This window comes from Diplotaxodon limnothrissa, linkage group LG6, assembly GCF_057381915.1.
Source record: "Diplotaxodon limnothrissa isolate DT_005_m linkage group LG6, D_limnothrissa_male_GT1.1, whole genome shotgun sequence".
Lineage (NCBI taxonomy): Eukaryota > Metazoa > Chordata > Actinopteri > Cichliformes > Cichlidae > Diplotaxodon > Diplotaxodon limnothrissa.
The window spans coordinates 34,423,987-34,440,824 of NC_140601.1; the positions used below are offsets into that span (position 1 = coordinate 34,423,987).

At 40.1% G+C, this 16,838-nt stretch overlaps 3 protein-coding genes across 3 annotated transcripts in view; 2 read left to right on the top strand and 1 right to left on the bottom strand.

Annotated features, from left to right (window-relative positions):
* Nucleotides 1–34: 34 nt before the first annotated feature.
* Nucleotides 35–10,032, top strand: sgsh (N-sulfoglucosamine sulfohydrolase (sulfamidase)). Its single transcript, XM_085356273.1, has 9 exons — nt 35–230; nt 1,942–2,102; nt 2,181–2,286; nt 2,361–2,737; nt 4,535–4,616; nt 4,693–4,896; nt 7,085–7,251; nt 7,755–7,972; nt 9,743–10,032. The coding sequence occupies exons 1-9, from the start codon at nt 146–148 to the stop codon at nt 9,924–9,926; spliced, it is 1,584 nt and encodes a 527-aa protein (XP_085212399.1). The 5' UTR covers nt 35–145; the 3' UTR covers nt 9,927–10,032.
* A 1,981-nt stretch (nt 10,033–12,013) lies between these two features.
* npb (neuropeptide B) lies at nt 12,014–12,906 on the top strand. Its single transcript, XM_085356274.1, has 2 exons — nt 12,014–12,277; nt 12,778–12,906. The coding sequence occupies exons 1-2, from the start codon at nt 12,014–12,016 to the stop codon at nt 12,904–12,906; spliced, it is 393 nt and encodes a 130-aa protein (XP_085212400.1).
* A 1,644-nt stretch (nt 12,907–14,550) lies between these two features.
* The window catches only part of gnav1 (guanine nucleotide binding protein (G protein) alpha v1), a 33,511-nt gene continuing 31,223 nt past the window's right edge, over nt 14,551–16,838 (bottom strand). Inside the window, exon 9 of the mRNA XM_085356275.1 lies at nt 14,551–14,741. Within this exon, the coding sequence (XP_085212401.1) occupies nt 14,551–14,741 (191 nt within the window). The remainder of the gene's footprint in view (nt 14,742–16,838) is intronic.

The window sequence follows — 16,838 nt, forward strand, 5'->3', positions numbered from 1 at the left end:
GTGACTCCCAGTGGGCGGGGTTTGAGTTGTTTGAGGAAGCATATTTCACGTCGTTCCAACAATGCTTTTAAGTGCTAACTTTAGCGAGTTTTGTTTTCATATTTAAAGTTTATTTTTCTGTGGAGAAATAGAGGAAGAGGCCAGCATGCTCCCTCGGGTTGTTTTTATTATTTTTTTAGCATCATGTTGCATCGGAGAGTCCAAAACAAGAAATGTGCTTCTAATAATTGGTGAGTTCACGTTTTTGTGCTCCTGGAGAAACTATAAATCATTTCTGTTATCTGGCTGGAAATTTAAAATGCTGAAATACACCCTCCTGTTGCCATTACAATTATCTGCAAAAATCTCGAGCCACCCTTTAATTCGTTATATAACAGAGATTCAATAGTTCCCGAAGTTTTTCATTGGACATTGACTGCTTGTTCACTCATTTTCAATCCACTTAAAAGTGCCAGGCTTAAAAAAAATATCTACAGCATTAATGATTAATGAAAGCTACATGGGGAAAAGGCTTAAGTACACCAAATTACACAAGAATTGAACTGAAAATCAGCAGTAACAGTCTCAAATCCAAATTTGAGATTGTTGGTTCAAATCATTGTTAGTATTTACAGAGAAGATCAGGAGAGAGGTACAACAGCGAGTGTCTACAGCTATCTGTAACAGTGCAGGCTCTGTCATGGTTTGGAGCTGCAGTTGGGGATCATAAAAACTGATGGACACTGAGATGGATGCAGAAAGCGTCTTACTAAAAACAGCTTTAATTTTTCAGGATGATCAAATGATCTCAAATGCACCGACAATGCAGTGAAAGCATGCCTGGATAGAAAAACACATACTGGAGTACCATCAGTCATGGATCGGCCTCCCCAGAGACTTTATCATTATAGTGAAAGGGAACAGTGCAAAAGAACAGCTTTGAATGTCCTTCAAGCCTGGAGAATGATTCCTGAAGACTGCTCAAAAAAAATTACAAGAAAGCTTGCCCAAGACAGTTCAGGCTGTGTTGAAGAAATAAGATAGTCATACCAAATACTGACGTTTTGGATTCAAAGGAGCTTGCAAAGAAAAGTGTCTGGACTTCTTTCAGTTACTTGAAGACGTTTCACCTCTCATCCGAGAAGCTTCTTCAGTTCTAAGGTCAAATGGTGGAGAGTCCCAGATAATAGTCCCAGACATTTGACCTTAGAACTGAAGAAGCTTCTCGGATGAGAGGTGAAACGTCTTCAAGTAACTGAAAGAAGTCCAGACACTTTTCTTTGCAAGCTCCTTTGACTACAATGACCTGGATGACTGAGAACCTTCACAGACATATTGCTGACTTTTTGGATTGTATAAACTCTGTATATACAAATAAGTAGAGGCATGAGATTTGCACAGTACTGAAAGTGCATGATGGAGGTTATAACTGTTTTAGGCAGTTGCTTTTATTTTGTTTATTAGTAGAACCTCTCTCCATAACATAAAATAATTAAGTTGACTAAATACAAACTAAATATGAGGCAGAAGTCGGTTTGTATGTTACAGTCTTGAGCCGTTTTAACCTTCATGCAAGTAGATTTTATTATCGTACAAATATTCTATAAAGAAATATGTTTAAAGTAAAACTAATCTAAAATGATCTGTCAGAAAATGCCAAACAATTGGAAAAAAAATGAAAACTATACTCGGGGAAAAAGAAAAATGTCAGTGTCTCTTTACATGAAGCCTGATCCACCAAGAAACACTTTTCCTACTTAAATCCTCTGCACTGAACCCCAACCTTAAACCCATCCTGTACTTCTGAGAAGAACTGGAATTGTGACTCAAAGCCAGGTTTCATTACTCTACTGACTTTGCAAAGCAGTATGTAGATGACAAAGATTTTAGAGATTATTAAAAGTGAGTTATGGGCATTTTGTTTGAGCCCCCGCATCAGTTTCTGTCTTTTTCTCCTCACAGCTGATGATGCAGGTTTCGAGACAGAGGTTTATAACAACTCTGTGGTCCACACGCCTCACCTGCGCTCTCTGGCTCAGCACAGCGTGGTGTTCAAGAACGCCTTCACATCTGTCAGCAGCTGCTCACCCAGCCGCTCCGCCATCCTCACCGGCCTGCCACAGGTGAGACACACACACCTGTAAATGCCACTCATTAAAGCGAGGTGAATTATTGAGGTGTGTTTCTCTTGTGGTTTCCAGCATCAGAATGGCATTTATGGACTTCATCAAGGAGTTCATCACTTTAATTCTTTTGATGAAGTACAAAGTCTGCCGCTGCTTCTCAAACAAACCAACGTACACACAGGTAGATAACAAAATGTCTATAAAAAAATCGTTCTTATTTTTTACTTTTTGAACTCACTGATTGTTTCTTCACAGGTATAATTGGAAAGAAGCACGTTGGCCCTGGATCTGTTTACCCCTTTGACTTTGCCTACACAGAGGAAAACAGCTCTGTCCTCCAGGTGGGGAGGAACATCACTCGCATTAAACTCCTGGTCCGCAAGTTTTTCCAGACTCACAAAGAGGAAGCCTTTCAACAAAAGAACGGGAAAAAAGCAGAAAAAAGTAACCGGGAGAATATAAAGAATGAAGACAGGCCATTTTTCCTTTATGTTGCCTTCCATGATACTCATCGATGTGGACACTCGCAGCCCCAATACGGAGCCTTCTGTGAGAAGTTTGGGAATGGTGAAAAGGGGATGGGTAGAATCGGTGACTGGACACCACAGTATTACACGCCAGACCAAGTAAAGGTCAGAGAAATCCCAGTTTCTGCTTTAATACCTGTTTTATGTCATTATTTAACTGTTTTAAAAAGAAAAAGGCTATAAAAATGAAAGCAGGCTAGTCCATTTTGCTGAAATTTCATTGCAGCAGCTGACATTGTTGTATGCATGCTCCTACTGAGATGGTAGATGGTATCATTAGGAATTTCCTGATCTCCAGATCTGGACCCGGACATCACTGAGCTCCTAGGTAGTCTGAGGTTCAACCTGGCAGCATCAGATAGCCTGAAACATAACATACCAGAGTTGTTCTATTGGATTTAGGGGCCCAGTCGGTGGTATCAGTTACTTCATCCTCCAGGAAGTGCATGCATACTCTCGCCACATGAAGCCAGGCTTTGTCGTGCAACTGGAGGAACCCAGGAACCACTGTGCCATTGTACTGTGTGTGCCGTTGCCTAGCCTGCATGGATATGCTTCCCCAGACCATCACAGAACCATCACCAAACTGGTCATGCTGAACAACATTACAGGCAGCATTATTCTCCAACTTGTCCAAACCCATTCTTGTCTGTCACATGTGCTCAGGATGAGCCTGCTCTCATTAATGAAAAGTACAGGGTGACAGTGGTGGACTTACAAATTTTGGCATTTTATAGTAAATGACAGTCAGGCTCTATGGTGCCGGGCAGTGAGCACAGGACCAACTAGAGTACACTAAGCCCTCAGTGCACCGTCATGAAGTTTGAGACATTCACACCAGTGGCCTGCTGTAGGGCTCCAGATCAATATCCCAGAGGTTGGCTTGATGCTATACTCTGGTTAAAGTGTTTCTTTAATTATTACAAACCTGTTTACTGTAGTAGTGTGTTTTTGTTTCTGGGATTGTGCCTAAAATGTGGCTGTGCAGATTTCTGCAAAACTGCTCATTCAAACGAAATGAGTGAGTCAAATCATTTGTTACAGGAAACTAAAGACAATAAATAAATGAAATTAAACAAAACATATACTCAGGTTTTTCTGAGAACGGTTTAAACCAGCGGTCCCCAGAGTTGAGGCCGCAAGAGTTGAGGCTCAGGTGTGAAATGTATAGTTTTCAGGGTTTTTATCGGTCTTCAGCATTATTTTGTTATCGTTTTTATCGTTTACTCTGTTTTCCTGGGTCTTTTCACGTGTGTTATGAATAAAATTTCTTTTTTTCGGTACCGGTACTAGTTTTATTTTGTTGTATTTATCCATGACACCTTAAAGGCCGTTCCGTGAAAATATTGTCGGGCATAAACCGGTCCGTGGCGCAAAAAAGGTTGGAGACCGCTGGTTTAAACCATCTGACTGATTAAGTTGTATAAAAGTTAGGACTGTTTTGGCCAGATGTCATATTTTTCACACCAAGTCAAAAGTCTGTTTAAATGTCAGAATTAGCTGTAGTTACAGTTACGTGCTTTGGGAGTGCATTAATGTTAATAAATGTGGGTTCATTCATGACGTACTCGCCTAACAATAAATTCTAAACGGAGTACTCATCGATGATGGTTTTATCACGGACTTCATATTTGACCAAACACCAGATAAAGCATTTAAGATTTGGTCTTGAGCTCATTGCTGCTTTGCATTACAGCCTGCACAGGCTGCAGTTGAAATTAACAGAAATTTTCAAATGCCCAAATTTTCCACAGCTTTTTCTTATTTCCCAGTTTGTCTTAGTCTTTACTCTTTTTTTTTTTTTTTTTTTTTTTAAACTTTTCACATTACATTATGGTTGAATTAAAGCTACAGAACTTTAACACATGATAATGCAGAATTTCCTCATCTTCTGCACTTCAGGTTCCTCCTTTTGTGCCGGATACACCTGCATCACGAGCTGACTTGGCTGCACTGTACACCACAGTGAGCCGGCTGGATCAGGGTGCGTAACGGTTTTATAACATAGAAAAAGAAGGTTGTAAAACACTAAACTACGATGCTGTGCATATCCCCTGCAGGTATCGGTTTAGTTCTTCAGGAGCTCAGAGAAGCTGGTTATGAGAACGACACTCTGATAATCTACAGCTCAGACAACGGGATCCCCTTCCCGAATGGCAGAACCAACCTGTATCACTCTGGAACGGCAGAGCCGATGCTGGTGTCCTCTCCGGAGCACAGGGAGCGATGGGGAGACACCAGCGAGGCCTACGTCAGCCTGCTGGGTAAGAAAATTGAAGATACAAGGAACGATGCAAATGGACCTTTTCTCAGTATTTTAGGCCTTAAAATTAAGCAGCTATCCATTATGAGCACAGAGTGAGCTGCAGGTTAAAGTTAAATACTGATGCCACTCATTCCTAAACCTTTCTGGATTGTGAATAACAAACAATAAAAAAGTTCTAATAATTACGATCCAGTAAAGAGTGACAGAGCAGAAGAGTCGGTGTGTTGATCTGAAGCAGACACTAGATGGAGACTTAACAACAGAGCATGAAATATTGATAGAAGGAAAAATAATAGAGTAATAGACTGTACAAGTAGGGGTAGAAGTATTTTCTCAACCTATCAACAAATACTAACAAAAATACAGAGATATGTGGCTTTCTTTTTCTTTCTTTTGACGGTGTTGTATAAATATGAGGGTATCCCTTAGTTTAAAATGTACTATTTAAAGCTAAGGGGTCTTATATTTTGGTCTGTGTGCCTTTTTAAGAATTCCTTTAATTACAGTGGGGCAAAAAAGTATTTAGTCAGCCACCGATTGTGCAAGTTCCCCCACTTAAAATGATGACAGAGGTCAGTAATTTGCACCAGAGGTACACTTCAACTGTGAGAGACAGAATGTGAAAAAAAAAATCCATGAATTCACATGGGAGGATTTGTAAAGAATTTATTCGTAAATTAGGGTGGAAAATAAGTATTTGGTCACCTCAAACAAGGAAAATCTCTGGCTCCCACAGACCTGTAACGTCTTCTGTAAGAAGCTTTTCTGTCCCCCACTCGTTACCTGTATGAATGGCACCTGTTTGAACTCATCATCTGTATAAAAGACACCTGTCTACAGCCTCAAACAGTCAGACTCCAAACTCCGCCATGGCCAAGACCAAAGAGCTTTCGAAGGACACCAGGAAAAGTATTGTAGACCTGCACCAGACTGGGAAGAGTGAATCTACAATAGGCAAGCAGCTTGGTGTGAAAAAATCAACTGTGGGAGCAATCATCAGAAAATGGAAGACATACAAGACCACTGATAATCTCCCTCGATCTGGGGCTCCACGCAAGATCTCATCCCGTGGGGTCAAAATGATCATGAGAACGGTGAGCAAAGATCCCAGAACCACACGGGGGGACCTGGTGAATGACCTGCAGAGAGCTGGGACCAAAGTAACAAAGGTCACCATCAGTAACACACTACAACGGCAGGGAATCAAATCCCGCAGTGCCAGACGTGTTCCGCTGCTGAAGCCAGTGCATGTCCAGGCCCGTCTGAAGTTTGCCAGAGAGCACATGGATGATACAGCAGAGGATTGGGAGAATGTCATGTGGTCAGATGAAACCAAAGTAGAACTTTTTGGTATAAACTCAACTCGTCGTGTTTGGAGGAAGAAGAATACTGAGTTGCATCCCAAGAACACCATACCTACTGTGAAGCATGGGGGTGGAAACATCATGCTATGGGGCTGTTTTTCTGCCAAGGGGACAGGACGACTGATCCGTGTTAAGGACAGAATGAATGGGGCCATGTATCGTGAGATTTTGAGCCAAAACCTCCTTCCATCAGTGAGAACTTTGAAGATGAAACGAGGCTGGGTCTTCCAACATGACAATGATCCAAAACACACCGCCCGGGCAACAAAGGAGTGGCTCCGTAAGAAGCATTTGAAAGTCCTAGAGTGGCCTAGCCAGTCTCCAGACCTCAACCCCATAGAAAATCTGTGGCGGGAGTTGAAAGTCCGTGTTGCTCGGCGACAGCCCCAAAACATCACTGCTCTCGAGAAGATCTGCATGGAGGAATGGGCCAAAATACCAGCTACTGTGTGTGCAAACCTGGTGAAGACCTATAGTAAACGTTTGACCTCTGTTATTGCCAACAAAGGTTATGTTACAAAGTATTGAGTTGTATTTTTGTTATTGACCAAATACTTATTTTCCACCCTGATTTACGAATAAATTCTTTACAAATCCTACCATGTGAGTTCATGGATTTTTTTTTCACATTCTGTCTCTCACAGTTGAAGTGTACCTCTGGTGCAAATTACTGACCTCTGTCATCATTTTAAGTGGGGGAACTTGCACAATCGGTGGCTGACTAAATACTTTTTTGCCCCACTGTATTAGTAACTTAAGTTGAACATTTGTCAGTTTTTTGTTTGTTTTTACTATCTTTTCTTTTCCTTTTTATTTTTACAGACATCACTCCCACCATCCTCGACTGGTTCTCTGTTCCTTACCCATCCTACAGCCTACCTGGCACCCCTGCCTCCCAGGTCCACCTCACTGGCCGCTCGTTACTCCCTGCTTTGGTAACTGAGCCCACCAGCTGGCACACTGTCTACTCCAGCCAGTCCCTGCATGAGGTCAGGACATCACCACCACTTTAGCTTGATGAATCATTTTTATTTCTAACTCTAAATTTTTATTTTGGACTCTACTGTGGTAGCCTTGCTTGAGTCTCAGTTTAAAATATTCCCTTATCTAAACTAATGATGAGCTATTTTCGCTCCTCTTACTTGAAGCCAACCTTTTTCTGATTGGCTGCCCCTTACAAGCTAAAAGTTTGAACAGCAGTGGGCTGCTGTGGTTACAGCTAGAGTTGTAAGCCTGAGACAACCATATAAGAATATCTGCTTTGACTGGACTCCCACTGAGCCAAGAGTAGGGAACAAAAGTCTAAAACCAAGTGCTTAGAGCAGTGTGCAGCTTTTGGCTCAGAAGGATTAATTGCACGTACACTGACATCTTTATTTTAAATTCGCTGTTGCAAAAGTATTAATAAGACAGAAAATCAAGAAAAACATGACAGCAACACTTTAATGAGAGAATAAAATGTCTTTAACTAAAACTTTTGCTGTGATTTCAGGTCACCATGTACTACCCGATTCGCTCTATTCACCAGGGGCCGTACCACCTTCTGCACAACCTGCACTACCGTATGCCCTTCCCTATCGATCAAGATCTGTACGTGTCGCCCACCTTTCAGGACCTGCTGAACCGCACCACGCTGAGTCAGCCGACACACTGGTTTAAAAGCCTGGAGCAGTACTACTACAGAGCTCGCTGGGAGCTGTACGACACCAGGTCTGTAACAGCTGCTGTCGCTCGCTTTGTTAGAGCTGATCCAGAGAAGCAAACACAACCTTATTCCTGATAAGTATCAGTCCCTGCAAAGGACGGGAGTTAAAAGGTCCTCATGGAAAAGTGGATCACAATACTTGACCTTGATCAGTGGATGACAGGGGCATCCACCGATTCCAGTGAGATAAACCTAAAACAGCTGATTTAGCGATAACAACTCTGTCTCAGAAAACAAAGAGCAGAGGTCAAAAACAGAACAAGAATCACGTGTTGAGCAAATTTTATTTGCCATGATTGTTCAGATTTTTTTTTGGTGATCTATCAGTATTTAAAACTTTTTTCTTTTTCTTTTTTTTCTTCAAACACTGTTGCATTTGATGGTAAAGATTCCTGGCATGAATCTCCTGCCCCCCACCCACATATTCAACAACACAGAAAGAAACATGCATGTTAGGTTAATTGGTGATTCTCAATCTGCTGTGGATGTGAGAAGGATAAAGTGCTTAGAGTACAGAAGAAACATGTACTGGTCAAATGCAACTCGTCTTTCGAAGCACTTTGATCGGTCACTAAAAAAAATGCGACACATAAATAGCAGGCTGTTTCCATTTAAAGCTTTTTATTTCACGGTTTGTGTGTCCGTCATTTTTCACTGCAGCAGTAACAAGTGAAAAACTGAGGAGGATGTTGATAACGAGCTGTGCCGTCTTTCACACTAAAAATCAGCAGCACTGTCTTTGCTGTGACTTTTACACTGAGGTTAATCAGTTGTGAGTAAAAAACGTAGATGGTTCACTAGTTGAGTCCACCACATCTGCAGACACATCGTTCACATCTTATATCAGACCGTTAACAGACTGTTCCCTCAGTTTCTTAGAGTGTAAAGCTTTTTTAAAGATGACATTCATAACAACGGATGAAGGTGACTGTTAGCTGAAGAGTGAACGAGCACAAACGTAATCAAGTTTCTTTTTTCTCCAATAATGAACACTATTGATAGTCTAAAACTAAAACTACACCACAGATTGGCGTTGAAAACCATGTTTAGCTTAATTTAAAACTGATTTTCAACAACCTGATTGAATGCACAGTATAAAAACATTTAATGAATGACTTATAACACACTATAATGAAGGCATACACTTGTATAAGAACATTTTAACGGATTATTACTTGTCATAATTTATTTCACCATTCATTTCTTACTCCTCTTTCCTGCTGTGCTAATGACTGTTGACCTGAAGGTTTTAATTAATTAATAATATACCAACAAACGCCTTATTTAAACATAGGTATGTAGTGCACTTTAAAAAAGTATTTGATGGTAATATTAAGCTTTTAAGAGGTAAAAGTTGGTTTCATTCATAGGCTATGTTTAGTACTTTTAAATGTAATGTGTGGGGAAAAAACACTGGTCAGATATTATGTTAGCCAATAAAATGCTTATTATTTTCACTAGAAATGGAGGCAAAGCAACCATTCTCTTACTGGGTTTAGGGTTGTGGAGAAGCTGTAGCCTATCACATGTGTCATGGGGTGAGATTCATGTTAAACCCTGAACGGTTCAACAGTTTAACGCCAACATATTTCCCTGAAAAATTAATAATTTTAATAAAACTAACAGAAGCTATAGTTGCTATAGTCTATAGTCATTTTAGTAAATATAACTCATTATTTTTGCATTAGATGGAGGGATTTGCAGTGAGTAATTGTGGCTTATGAGCTCAGTCTTTCTAAAATGTTTAAATATTAATAATTGCATCGCTAACGCAGGACAGACCCACTGGAAACGAAGAACCTGGTGTTAGACCCGTCCTACAGCGGCGTGCTGGAGAGCCTGAAGCAGGATCTGCAGAAGTGGCAGTGGAAGACTGGCGACCCCTGGGTCTGTGGACCAGACTATGTCCTGGAGGACAAACTGGAGCCGCACTGCAGACCACTTTACAATGGACTATGAGGGACCCTAATGGTACCTTCAGTCATCTTGACTGATAAAGCTCTATGGATGAGGACATTTACTTTGTAAAATACAATATGTTTATTTTAATTTCTAATTTTGTATGTGAGTGATGCTTTTAATGCTTAAAATAAACAATTTTAGTTGCTTTAATTTGTACCGTCCGCTTTATTTTACTGCATAATTTAATCGCTCATCGTTTTTCGCCGTCTCTGTACATTTAAGGTTCATTTTCACCATTTTCATCCAGACTCTCACGATAACCCTGAGTTATAGAAAGGCAACATATTTAGACACCATTTAACTGTTTTTGTTATTGTTGATAGATTGATCTGGTAACTGAAGACGTGGTGGAGTTCATGACGCATGACTGGTGATGTCAGCGGATCAATCTCGAAATGGGTTCTGTTGAAATAGGACCGTTTTTCCTCTGAGCTCCACTTTGAAGTCAGACTGGTTCGTTAAATCCTTGGGTGAACGAGTTTTAACAGCTTCCTACATCGATCGGCTCATCTTGTCATTCCTGATCCATCTGCCTTTACTTCAATTCAAGATTTTGAAGCCCTTTGCTCTGATTTTGCTTGATCGAGCTGATTTCTGTGAATGAAGTAATGAATCGTAACTTTTCACTGATGTGAAAACTCAACCAAGAAATTCTGAAAATTGGTCAGTCTGATTATTTTACATTGAGATTTAATAAATACGTGCAGTTAGGACACACACACACACGGTCTCATAAGCTATTACTGGGTGATTTATTGAAGGAAAAATTGGAACCCTTTACCCCTCAAGTGAGGTTATTCAGTAATTCTGTTATGCTGTGGGCGGCATTTTGCTGGCATGGTTTCACTCCACTTATTCCCTTAGATGACTGCTTCTTCCAAGATGACAAAGCTCCTCATCCAAAGGGGGCACTGACTCACTTAGTAGTTTCACGAGAATGAGAATGATGTGAATCATATGCTGAGACCTTCACACTTACCAATTTTCAAATTCAAATTCAAATTTTATTTGTCACGTACACAGTCATACACAGTACGATATGTAGTGAAATGCTTGGACAACTGCTCGTGACCTAAAGAAAACAAAAAAGGAAAAGGCTATGAATAAGATAGGAAATAAATATGAAAAATTAAAAAGGGTAAATTTAACTAGGAAGGAATAAAATATAAATTAAGGTTAAAAATGAAATAACTGTACAACACAAATTAGAATGAAGGGTAAATTTAACTGGGAGAATAAGATAAAATATATAAATTAAAGTTGAAAATAAAATAACTGTACAACAAAATACACAATATAGAACTATATAAGAATGTATGAAGAAATATAAATAAATATATACACAATAACAGCAGCTGTACAAGTATTAACCGGAAATGAAGAATATAGTGACCAGTGTTGTGCAAAAAAACAATGTGTGCAAAAACAATGTCCAGAAAGTCCAGTGTGTGTGTAAGAACCATATGTGTGGGTCAGTACTGTGTGGTGGTGTGATTGAGAGACCGTATCGCCTGCCAATTTTGATTCTAACTGAACATTTGAGGGATTTTCAACCAACTTCTTAATCAGCATCTCAACAACCATCAACAAAACGACAAATCCGGAAATATCTTTTGGAAAGGGGAAAAAAGAAAACCACCTGTCGCTCAAGTAGAGTTCTTTTAGGAATGAATCAGTGAAATACAAGGTGTCTTCCTTTAATTTGTCGGTATCCGGTGTCTATTGTGTTTTGACTTCAGTGTCTGTCATGGTCGACTGATGTTAATCAATTTCGCTCTGACCTCTTCAAGGGTCAGAGATTTGCTGACGTCCTATGACCCTCTATCACTTACCACATACACAAACACATTCCAGTGGCGCCAATAAGCCATCAAGAGCAGATCAATTCGGATGTTTTTTTCTCCTTTTGAAGATGGATCATCATCCGCCCACCTCATGGCTCTGATTTGACGAACGACCTGGGTCACGATAACGTCGCCCAGTCAGCCTATATAAGCAGCAGAAAGTTTCCTGAACACCAAGCAAAACAAACGCACCGCTGACGAGAAAAGTCCTGCGTAAAACGTGCCAAGACGGTTCCAGACATGGAGAAATCAGCCAGGTTTTCTGTGGTGTGCGTTGGAGTGTCTCTGCTCATCTCCTGCTATTCAGTTGAAGCCTGGTACAAGCAGACCACCGGTCCCAGTTACTACTCGGTTGGTCGCGCCTCAGGTTTGCTGTCCGGTATCAGGAGGTCACCGTACGTCCGGAGATCCGAATCCGAGGAGACGCTGATGGAGAGCGGAGAGACAGTCGGTAACAACGTAATCCCGGAGAGTTCCAGGCAGATCTCCATCCTCAAAAGCATGGTGAGTGCCAAAAAAGAACATACTACAAACGCTATTCTTGTTAGGAAGCGCTTTAAAACATGACCATTCAGAGTAAAACGAAGAAGGTATGCGCGTAAAGTTTGCTTTCCATTCAGCTCGCACACTGGCGATTAATTAGTGCTGAAAGTTTGACATCTTAAAAATAAAATAAATTAAAAAAAAAAATCAGGATGAGATTGAATTAATACTCCTGATTTATTTGTTTGTTTTTTTTAATATCATAAAGACAAAAACAAACAAACAAAGAAAACAGAAAAAAATCAAATGATTGGGCGTTGAAGGTCAGCTTTAATAAAACTGCTATCGCATATTTAACTAAATCTAAACTGATTACATCCCTAACTCCAGGATTAATTATTTTAGTCTGCATGATTTTATGTAATCGGTGTAAATCAGTGAAATGTAGGTTTTCAGGCTGGTTAAACAGGACTCGTCTTTTGCCTTTAAATTCTCTCATCTGTCATTTTCGCCTCATTCAGGCCATCTGCGTGAAGGACATCTCCCCAAACCTGAAGAGCTGCGAGCTGATGCGGGACGGGACGGGCACCTTCCAGTGCAAGGCGGACGTCTTCCTCACTCTGGACTCCCTGGACTGCCTGTCCGCGTGAGTCCCGACTGGACTCGTCCTCCGCAGAATCCCGGGAGCACTGCTGTGGAAACCGGAAAAAAGAAAAGTAACGAGGATGCATGAGTGTGAGGGTTAGGTGGCGACTCCCGGGAAAGACCCACAAATTGTCAAAGACGGACCGCTGCAGACTCTGAATGTTCTCTTATTTAAACCCCTCAACACTGTTCAGTTTTGCTTTTGTTGCGTAGACATGAGTGTAAAAGAAAAAACAAGAAAAACATCGGTGTGAGAGATGTTCGCTCAAGCCGTTTTCTTCCCAAATTATTTCTCATCTTTAGTGTTTGAACCCTGACATTTACCTGTGTTGCCAAACTGTATTAAATATACGAGAAGTCGACTGCAGAGCAGATTTACTGTAAAGTACTTTTATTTATTTTATCTATTAAAATGAACAAACACTGGTAACCTGCTGTGTGGTCTAACTGTGTCTTTAAATCTTCAACTGCACAGGGGACACATAAGTGGTCCAGCACGGGATTATTTGAATCTTATCCATTTGCATGAGTTCCGTTGAGTTTGCAGCATAACATTTATTCTCTACTCCAGATTCAGTACAACCCATAAAGTAAGTCTCAGGACGTAACACTTAATGAACTGTAAACATAAAAAATAATTCAGAAAGAAGAAACAAAGAATGAAAAACACATTTCATACATGCATATGAAGCATTTATATTACAGCACAGTAAAACAACTTCATCAGGCACTTGGGGGTGTTTTTCTCACCGTTTTTCTTTTTTAGTATCCATAATCACACTGCATCAGTCATTACCATATCTTGTTTATTACTGGAGTCAGTAGCACAGGGGAGCCCTGGAAACAAACTCCAGCTCAGCTAATTGCAAACAAATCACATATAGGTGGTTTCATCCTGGCTGAAAAACACAAAAACGGGGTTTGTGTGTAATACTGGAACAATAATTGTCATTGGTGATGGGAAGGAAATTAACAAGTCAGACGTTTCACTTTTTAAATTCTAATAAGTTTCCCCATATCAGTGTGACTGGTAGGAATCAGAAGACAGAGGGGCTGTGCACGGATGTGGGTGTTTTTAGCTCAGGATGTCAAGTCAACACACTCTGGTGTGTTTTTAAAGTGATTAAGACCTCATTAAAAACAACAAAAAAAACAAAAAAAAAAAAACAGGCATGACGCACAGCAGAGACAAAGTGATGGATGAGCAGGAAACACATGATGGAATACTGCGCCACCAAAGTTACTGAACAAACCCTCACCCACGCTCCATGCTGGCCCCACGTTCACAGAGGAGGACACAAATAAATGCCACATGTATCTATATCCAGTCTTCAAACATAAAAATCAGTGTCACTTTTCATAGTTTGACTTCATATAAATCTACAGTATAAAACATTAATGCCTTTTACTTTCAATTAAAGGTTTCAAAAGTCAACATTTCGGGGACCAACACGAGCAAAGCATGAACCGAGTGGTCCTCCACTTCAATCTGCTTTGAAACAGTTTTTAGAAGCCACATGTGATCATGAAATCGAAGAGGAGCAGCAGAGCTCCTGGGGTTCTCCTCACATTAGGGAGATCAGGAATCATGTTTGCGTGACATGATCTCCATATTTCAGTATTTAAAATGTGACAAAGTCCTCACGCAGTCACAGGAGCGACACGGCCTCCAGGTTCTCTTTGATTATTGTCTCCATAACCACCTGGAAGACAATCTGGATGTTGGAGGTGTCGGTGGCCGTAGTGAAGTGGTGGTAGATGAGTTTGCTGGGCGTTTTGTTTAGTGAGATGAAGGTGACGGCGATGAAGCGGGCGGCCGAATCCACGTCACAGTCTGCACCTGACGAAGATGAAGGGGGAGAGATCAGATGTGTTTGCAAAAACTCCCAGAGTTGCTTAGTTAATGTTGAAAAGAATGAAATTCTGAATTCTGTATTTGCATTTAGGAGGAGATGTGACACCAGTGGCAACCGGCCCACTGAGGCAGTGGAAGTTTCTACTTTTCTATTACAAAAACAGCTTTACTATTCAAGTTTTCACTGACAAGAAAGTGGACATAAGACAAAACAATTGCAAATTATGTAATAAAAAGGCAAAAAAGTTTGAGGTGCAGATATTTAAGCACATTTTCTGCCACTTGATTTGAATTAAAACTGATGCGGTGTGTAAGCATCATTTTACTGCCTTAGCTGCTTGTGGGTTATTTACAGTTTGGTCCATAAATTTGTTGGACAAAGACATCGTATTTGTAGTTTTGCACCTCCACCTCCACAGTGAATTTTAAATCAAATAATAAAGTGCAAACTTTCAGCTTTAGTTTTGTTACAACCATGTTTATACTCAGTCCCTCACAGTCAGAGGTTCATAATTAATTGGACAAACTAACACGATTTGAAATATAAGGACTAGTTTTTCCATTTTAAGACAAAAAAAATAAATGTCTGAACGAGGTCACGACCCATGGACATCACCAGATGCTGCATTTCCTACCTTGAGATGCTCTGTTAGACCTTTGATGCAGCCACCTTCAGTTTCTTTTGTGAGGCTTTCTTAAATAGATGGACAGGTTCTTATATAGCACTTTTTTTACTCTACTTGAGTTTTATAAAACGTGTTATTCACCCGTTCATATCAGTACTTTTTTCTAAGTGTTTTCTATCTAGCATTTACATTCCAGTGAACATATTTTGGCATCCAGGTTGGAGCAGCGAGTGACTGAAGGTTAAGTGGATCGAACCACCAACCTGATTAGTAAATGACTTGGTCAGATGTGTGAAAGTTAATTTTCTTAACCATGGAAATAATCCTGTCATCGTGCACTTTACTATCTTTCAAATGTTTTTGGTGTTGCTGAGCTGCCCAGTGCATTCATTCCTATTAAAAATGATCAGGTTGTAGATTTGGTGAATCCCAAAGTTTTTTTTAGGTTTATCTCCATTTTTTAGCCAAATTATAAATTTGCACAAGATGTTATATTATACTTTTCCTTATTTTCTGTCATTACTGTTCCACTGTAATGCCAGTGGTCATGATTTGAAATGGTGAATGTTTATTTTAATCTCATTTTAATCACGACCAGCATTTTTAAATCATTAAATTTAGGCATACATGAGTAATCCCTGTGAGGCAGAATGTTCAGACTGCTTTGAACACTCTGTTTTAAACGGTTTGCTTTTCAGTTTTTTTGTTCTCTGTGATGTGACAGAGCGGATATCCGAGCAGCTCCACCTGCTTGATGTTCAAACCTTTTGTTTGCGAGGCGCAGCACTTCTGAGGAAAAGCGGTTTAAAGGGAGAGGAGTTAAACAGAGGAGTTTATTTCAGCCAGAGGACGAATTCAGAGGTCAAACCAAGGTGCCGTTTATGATAAATAATGATTATTTTGAACTGTGAATCTTCTGTAGTAGGGTCTAAAAATAAAAGAAGTCGTGAGATGATTTATGAGAGAGGAAAGGAATAAAAAGCAAGTTGTAGTAACATTTTATACTAGATAAGAATAAATACTGGGATGAAGTAGAAAGATCTTTTTTAATAACTGTACCGTTTGGATATTTTCTTAATTCAAGAGAAAACTACGTGGTCACAGGCTTTAAATTAAAGTTGTGGCCACATTGATTGACAGGTGTACCCACACAGGGCAGCTGGAGCAGACAGCTGTCCACCAAGCCTCCTCCCAACCATATCTGACTAACCTAACTGGACCTCTCATCTGTGTTTGTGCTGTTGGTACTTTTTCAAGCAATAAATGGCATTATCTGACAAATAACAGCTTGAAGTTTGTGCTTCAGTTTTAATAAGTGAAATTCTAGTGTTTCATTAGTCTGTTACTAAGCACTAATTAGCAGATTTGTGTGTCTGTGCACTGCAGCTTGCTTCAAAATTGGACTTAATAACAGCACTTGAATAAATGCACTTAGTCCATTTCCACGACTGATACT

Excerpts from the sequence above, each read along its gene's own strand:
- npb (XM_085356274.1), top strand. The coding sequence starts at position 12,014 with ATGGAGAAATCAGCCAGGTTTTCTGTGGTGTGCGTTGGAGTGTCTCTG. Across the intron at positions 12,278-12,777 it reads TCTCCATCCTCAAAAGCATG|GCCATCTGCGTGAAGGACAT; the intron begins GTGAGTGCCAAA and ends CGCCTCATTCAG.
- sgsh (XM_085356273.1), top strand. The coding sequence starts at position 146 with ATGCTCCCTCGGGTTGTTTTTATTATTTTTTTAGCATCATGTTGCATC. Across the intron at positions 2,103-2,180 it reads TCCTCACCGGCCTGCCACAG|CATCAGAATGGCATTTATGG; the intron begins GTGAGACACACA and ends TGTGGTTTCCAG. Across the intron at positions 2,287-2,360 it reads ACAAACCAACGTACACACAG|GTATAATTGGAAAGAAGCAC; the intron begins GTAGATAACAAA and ends GTTTCTTCACAG.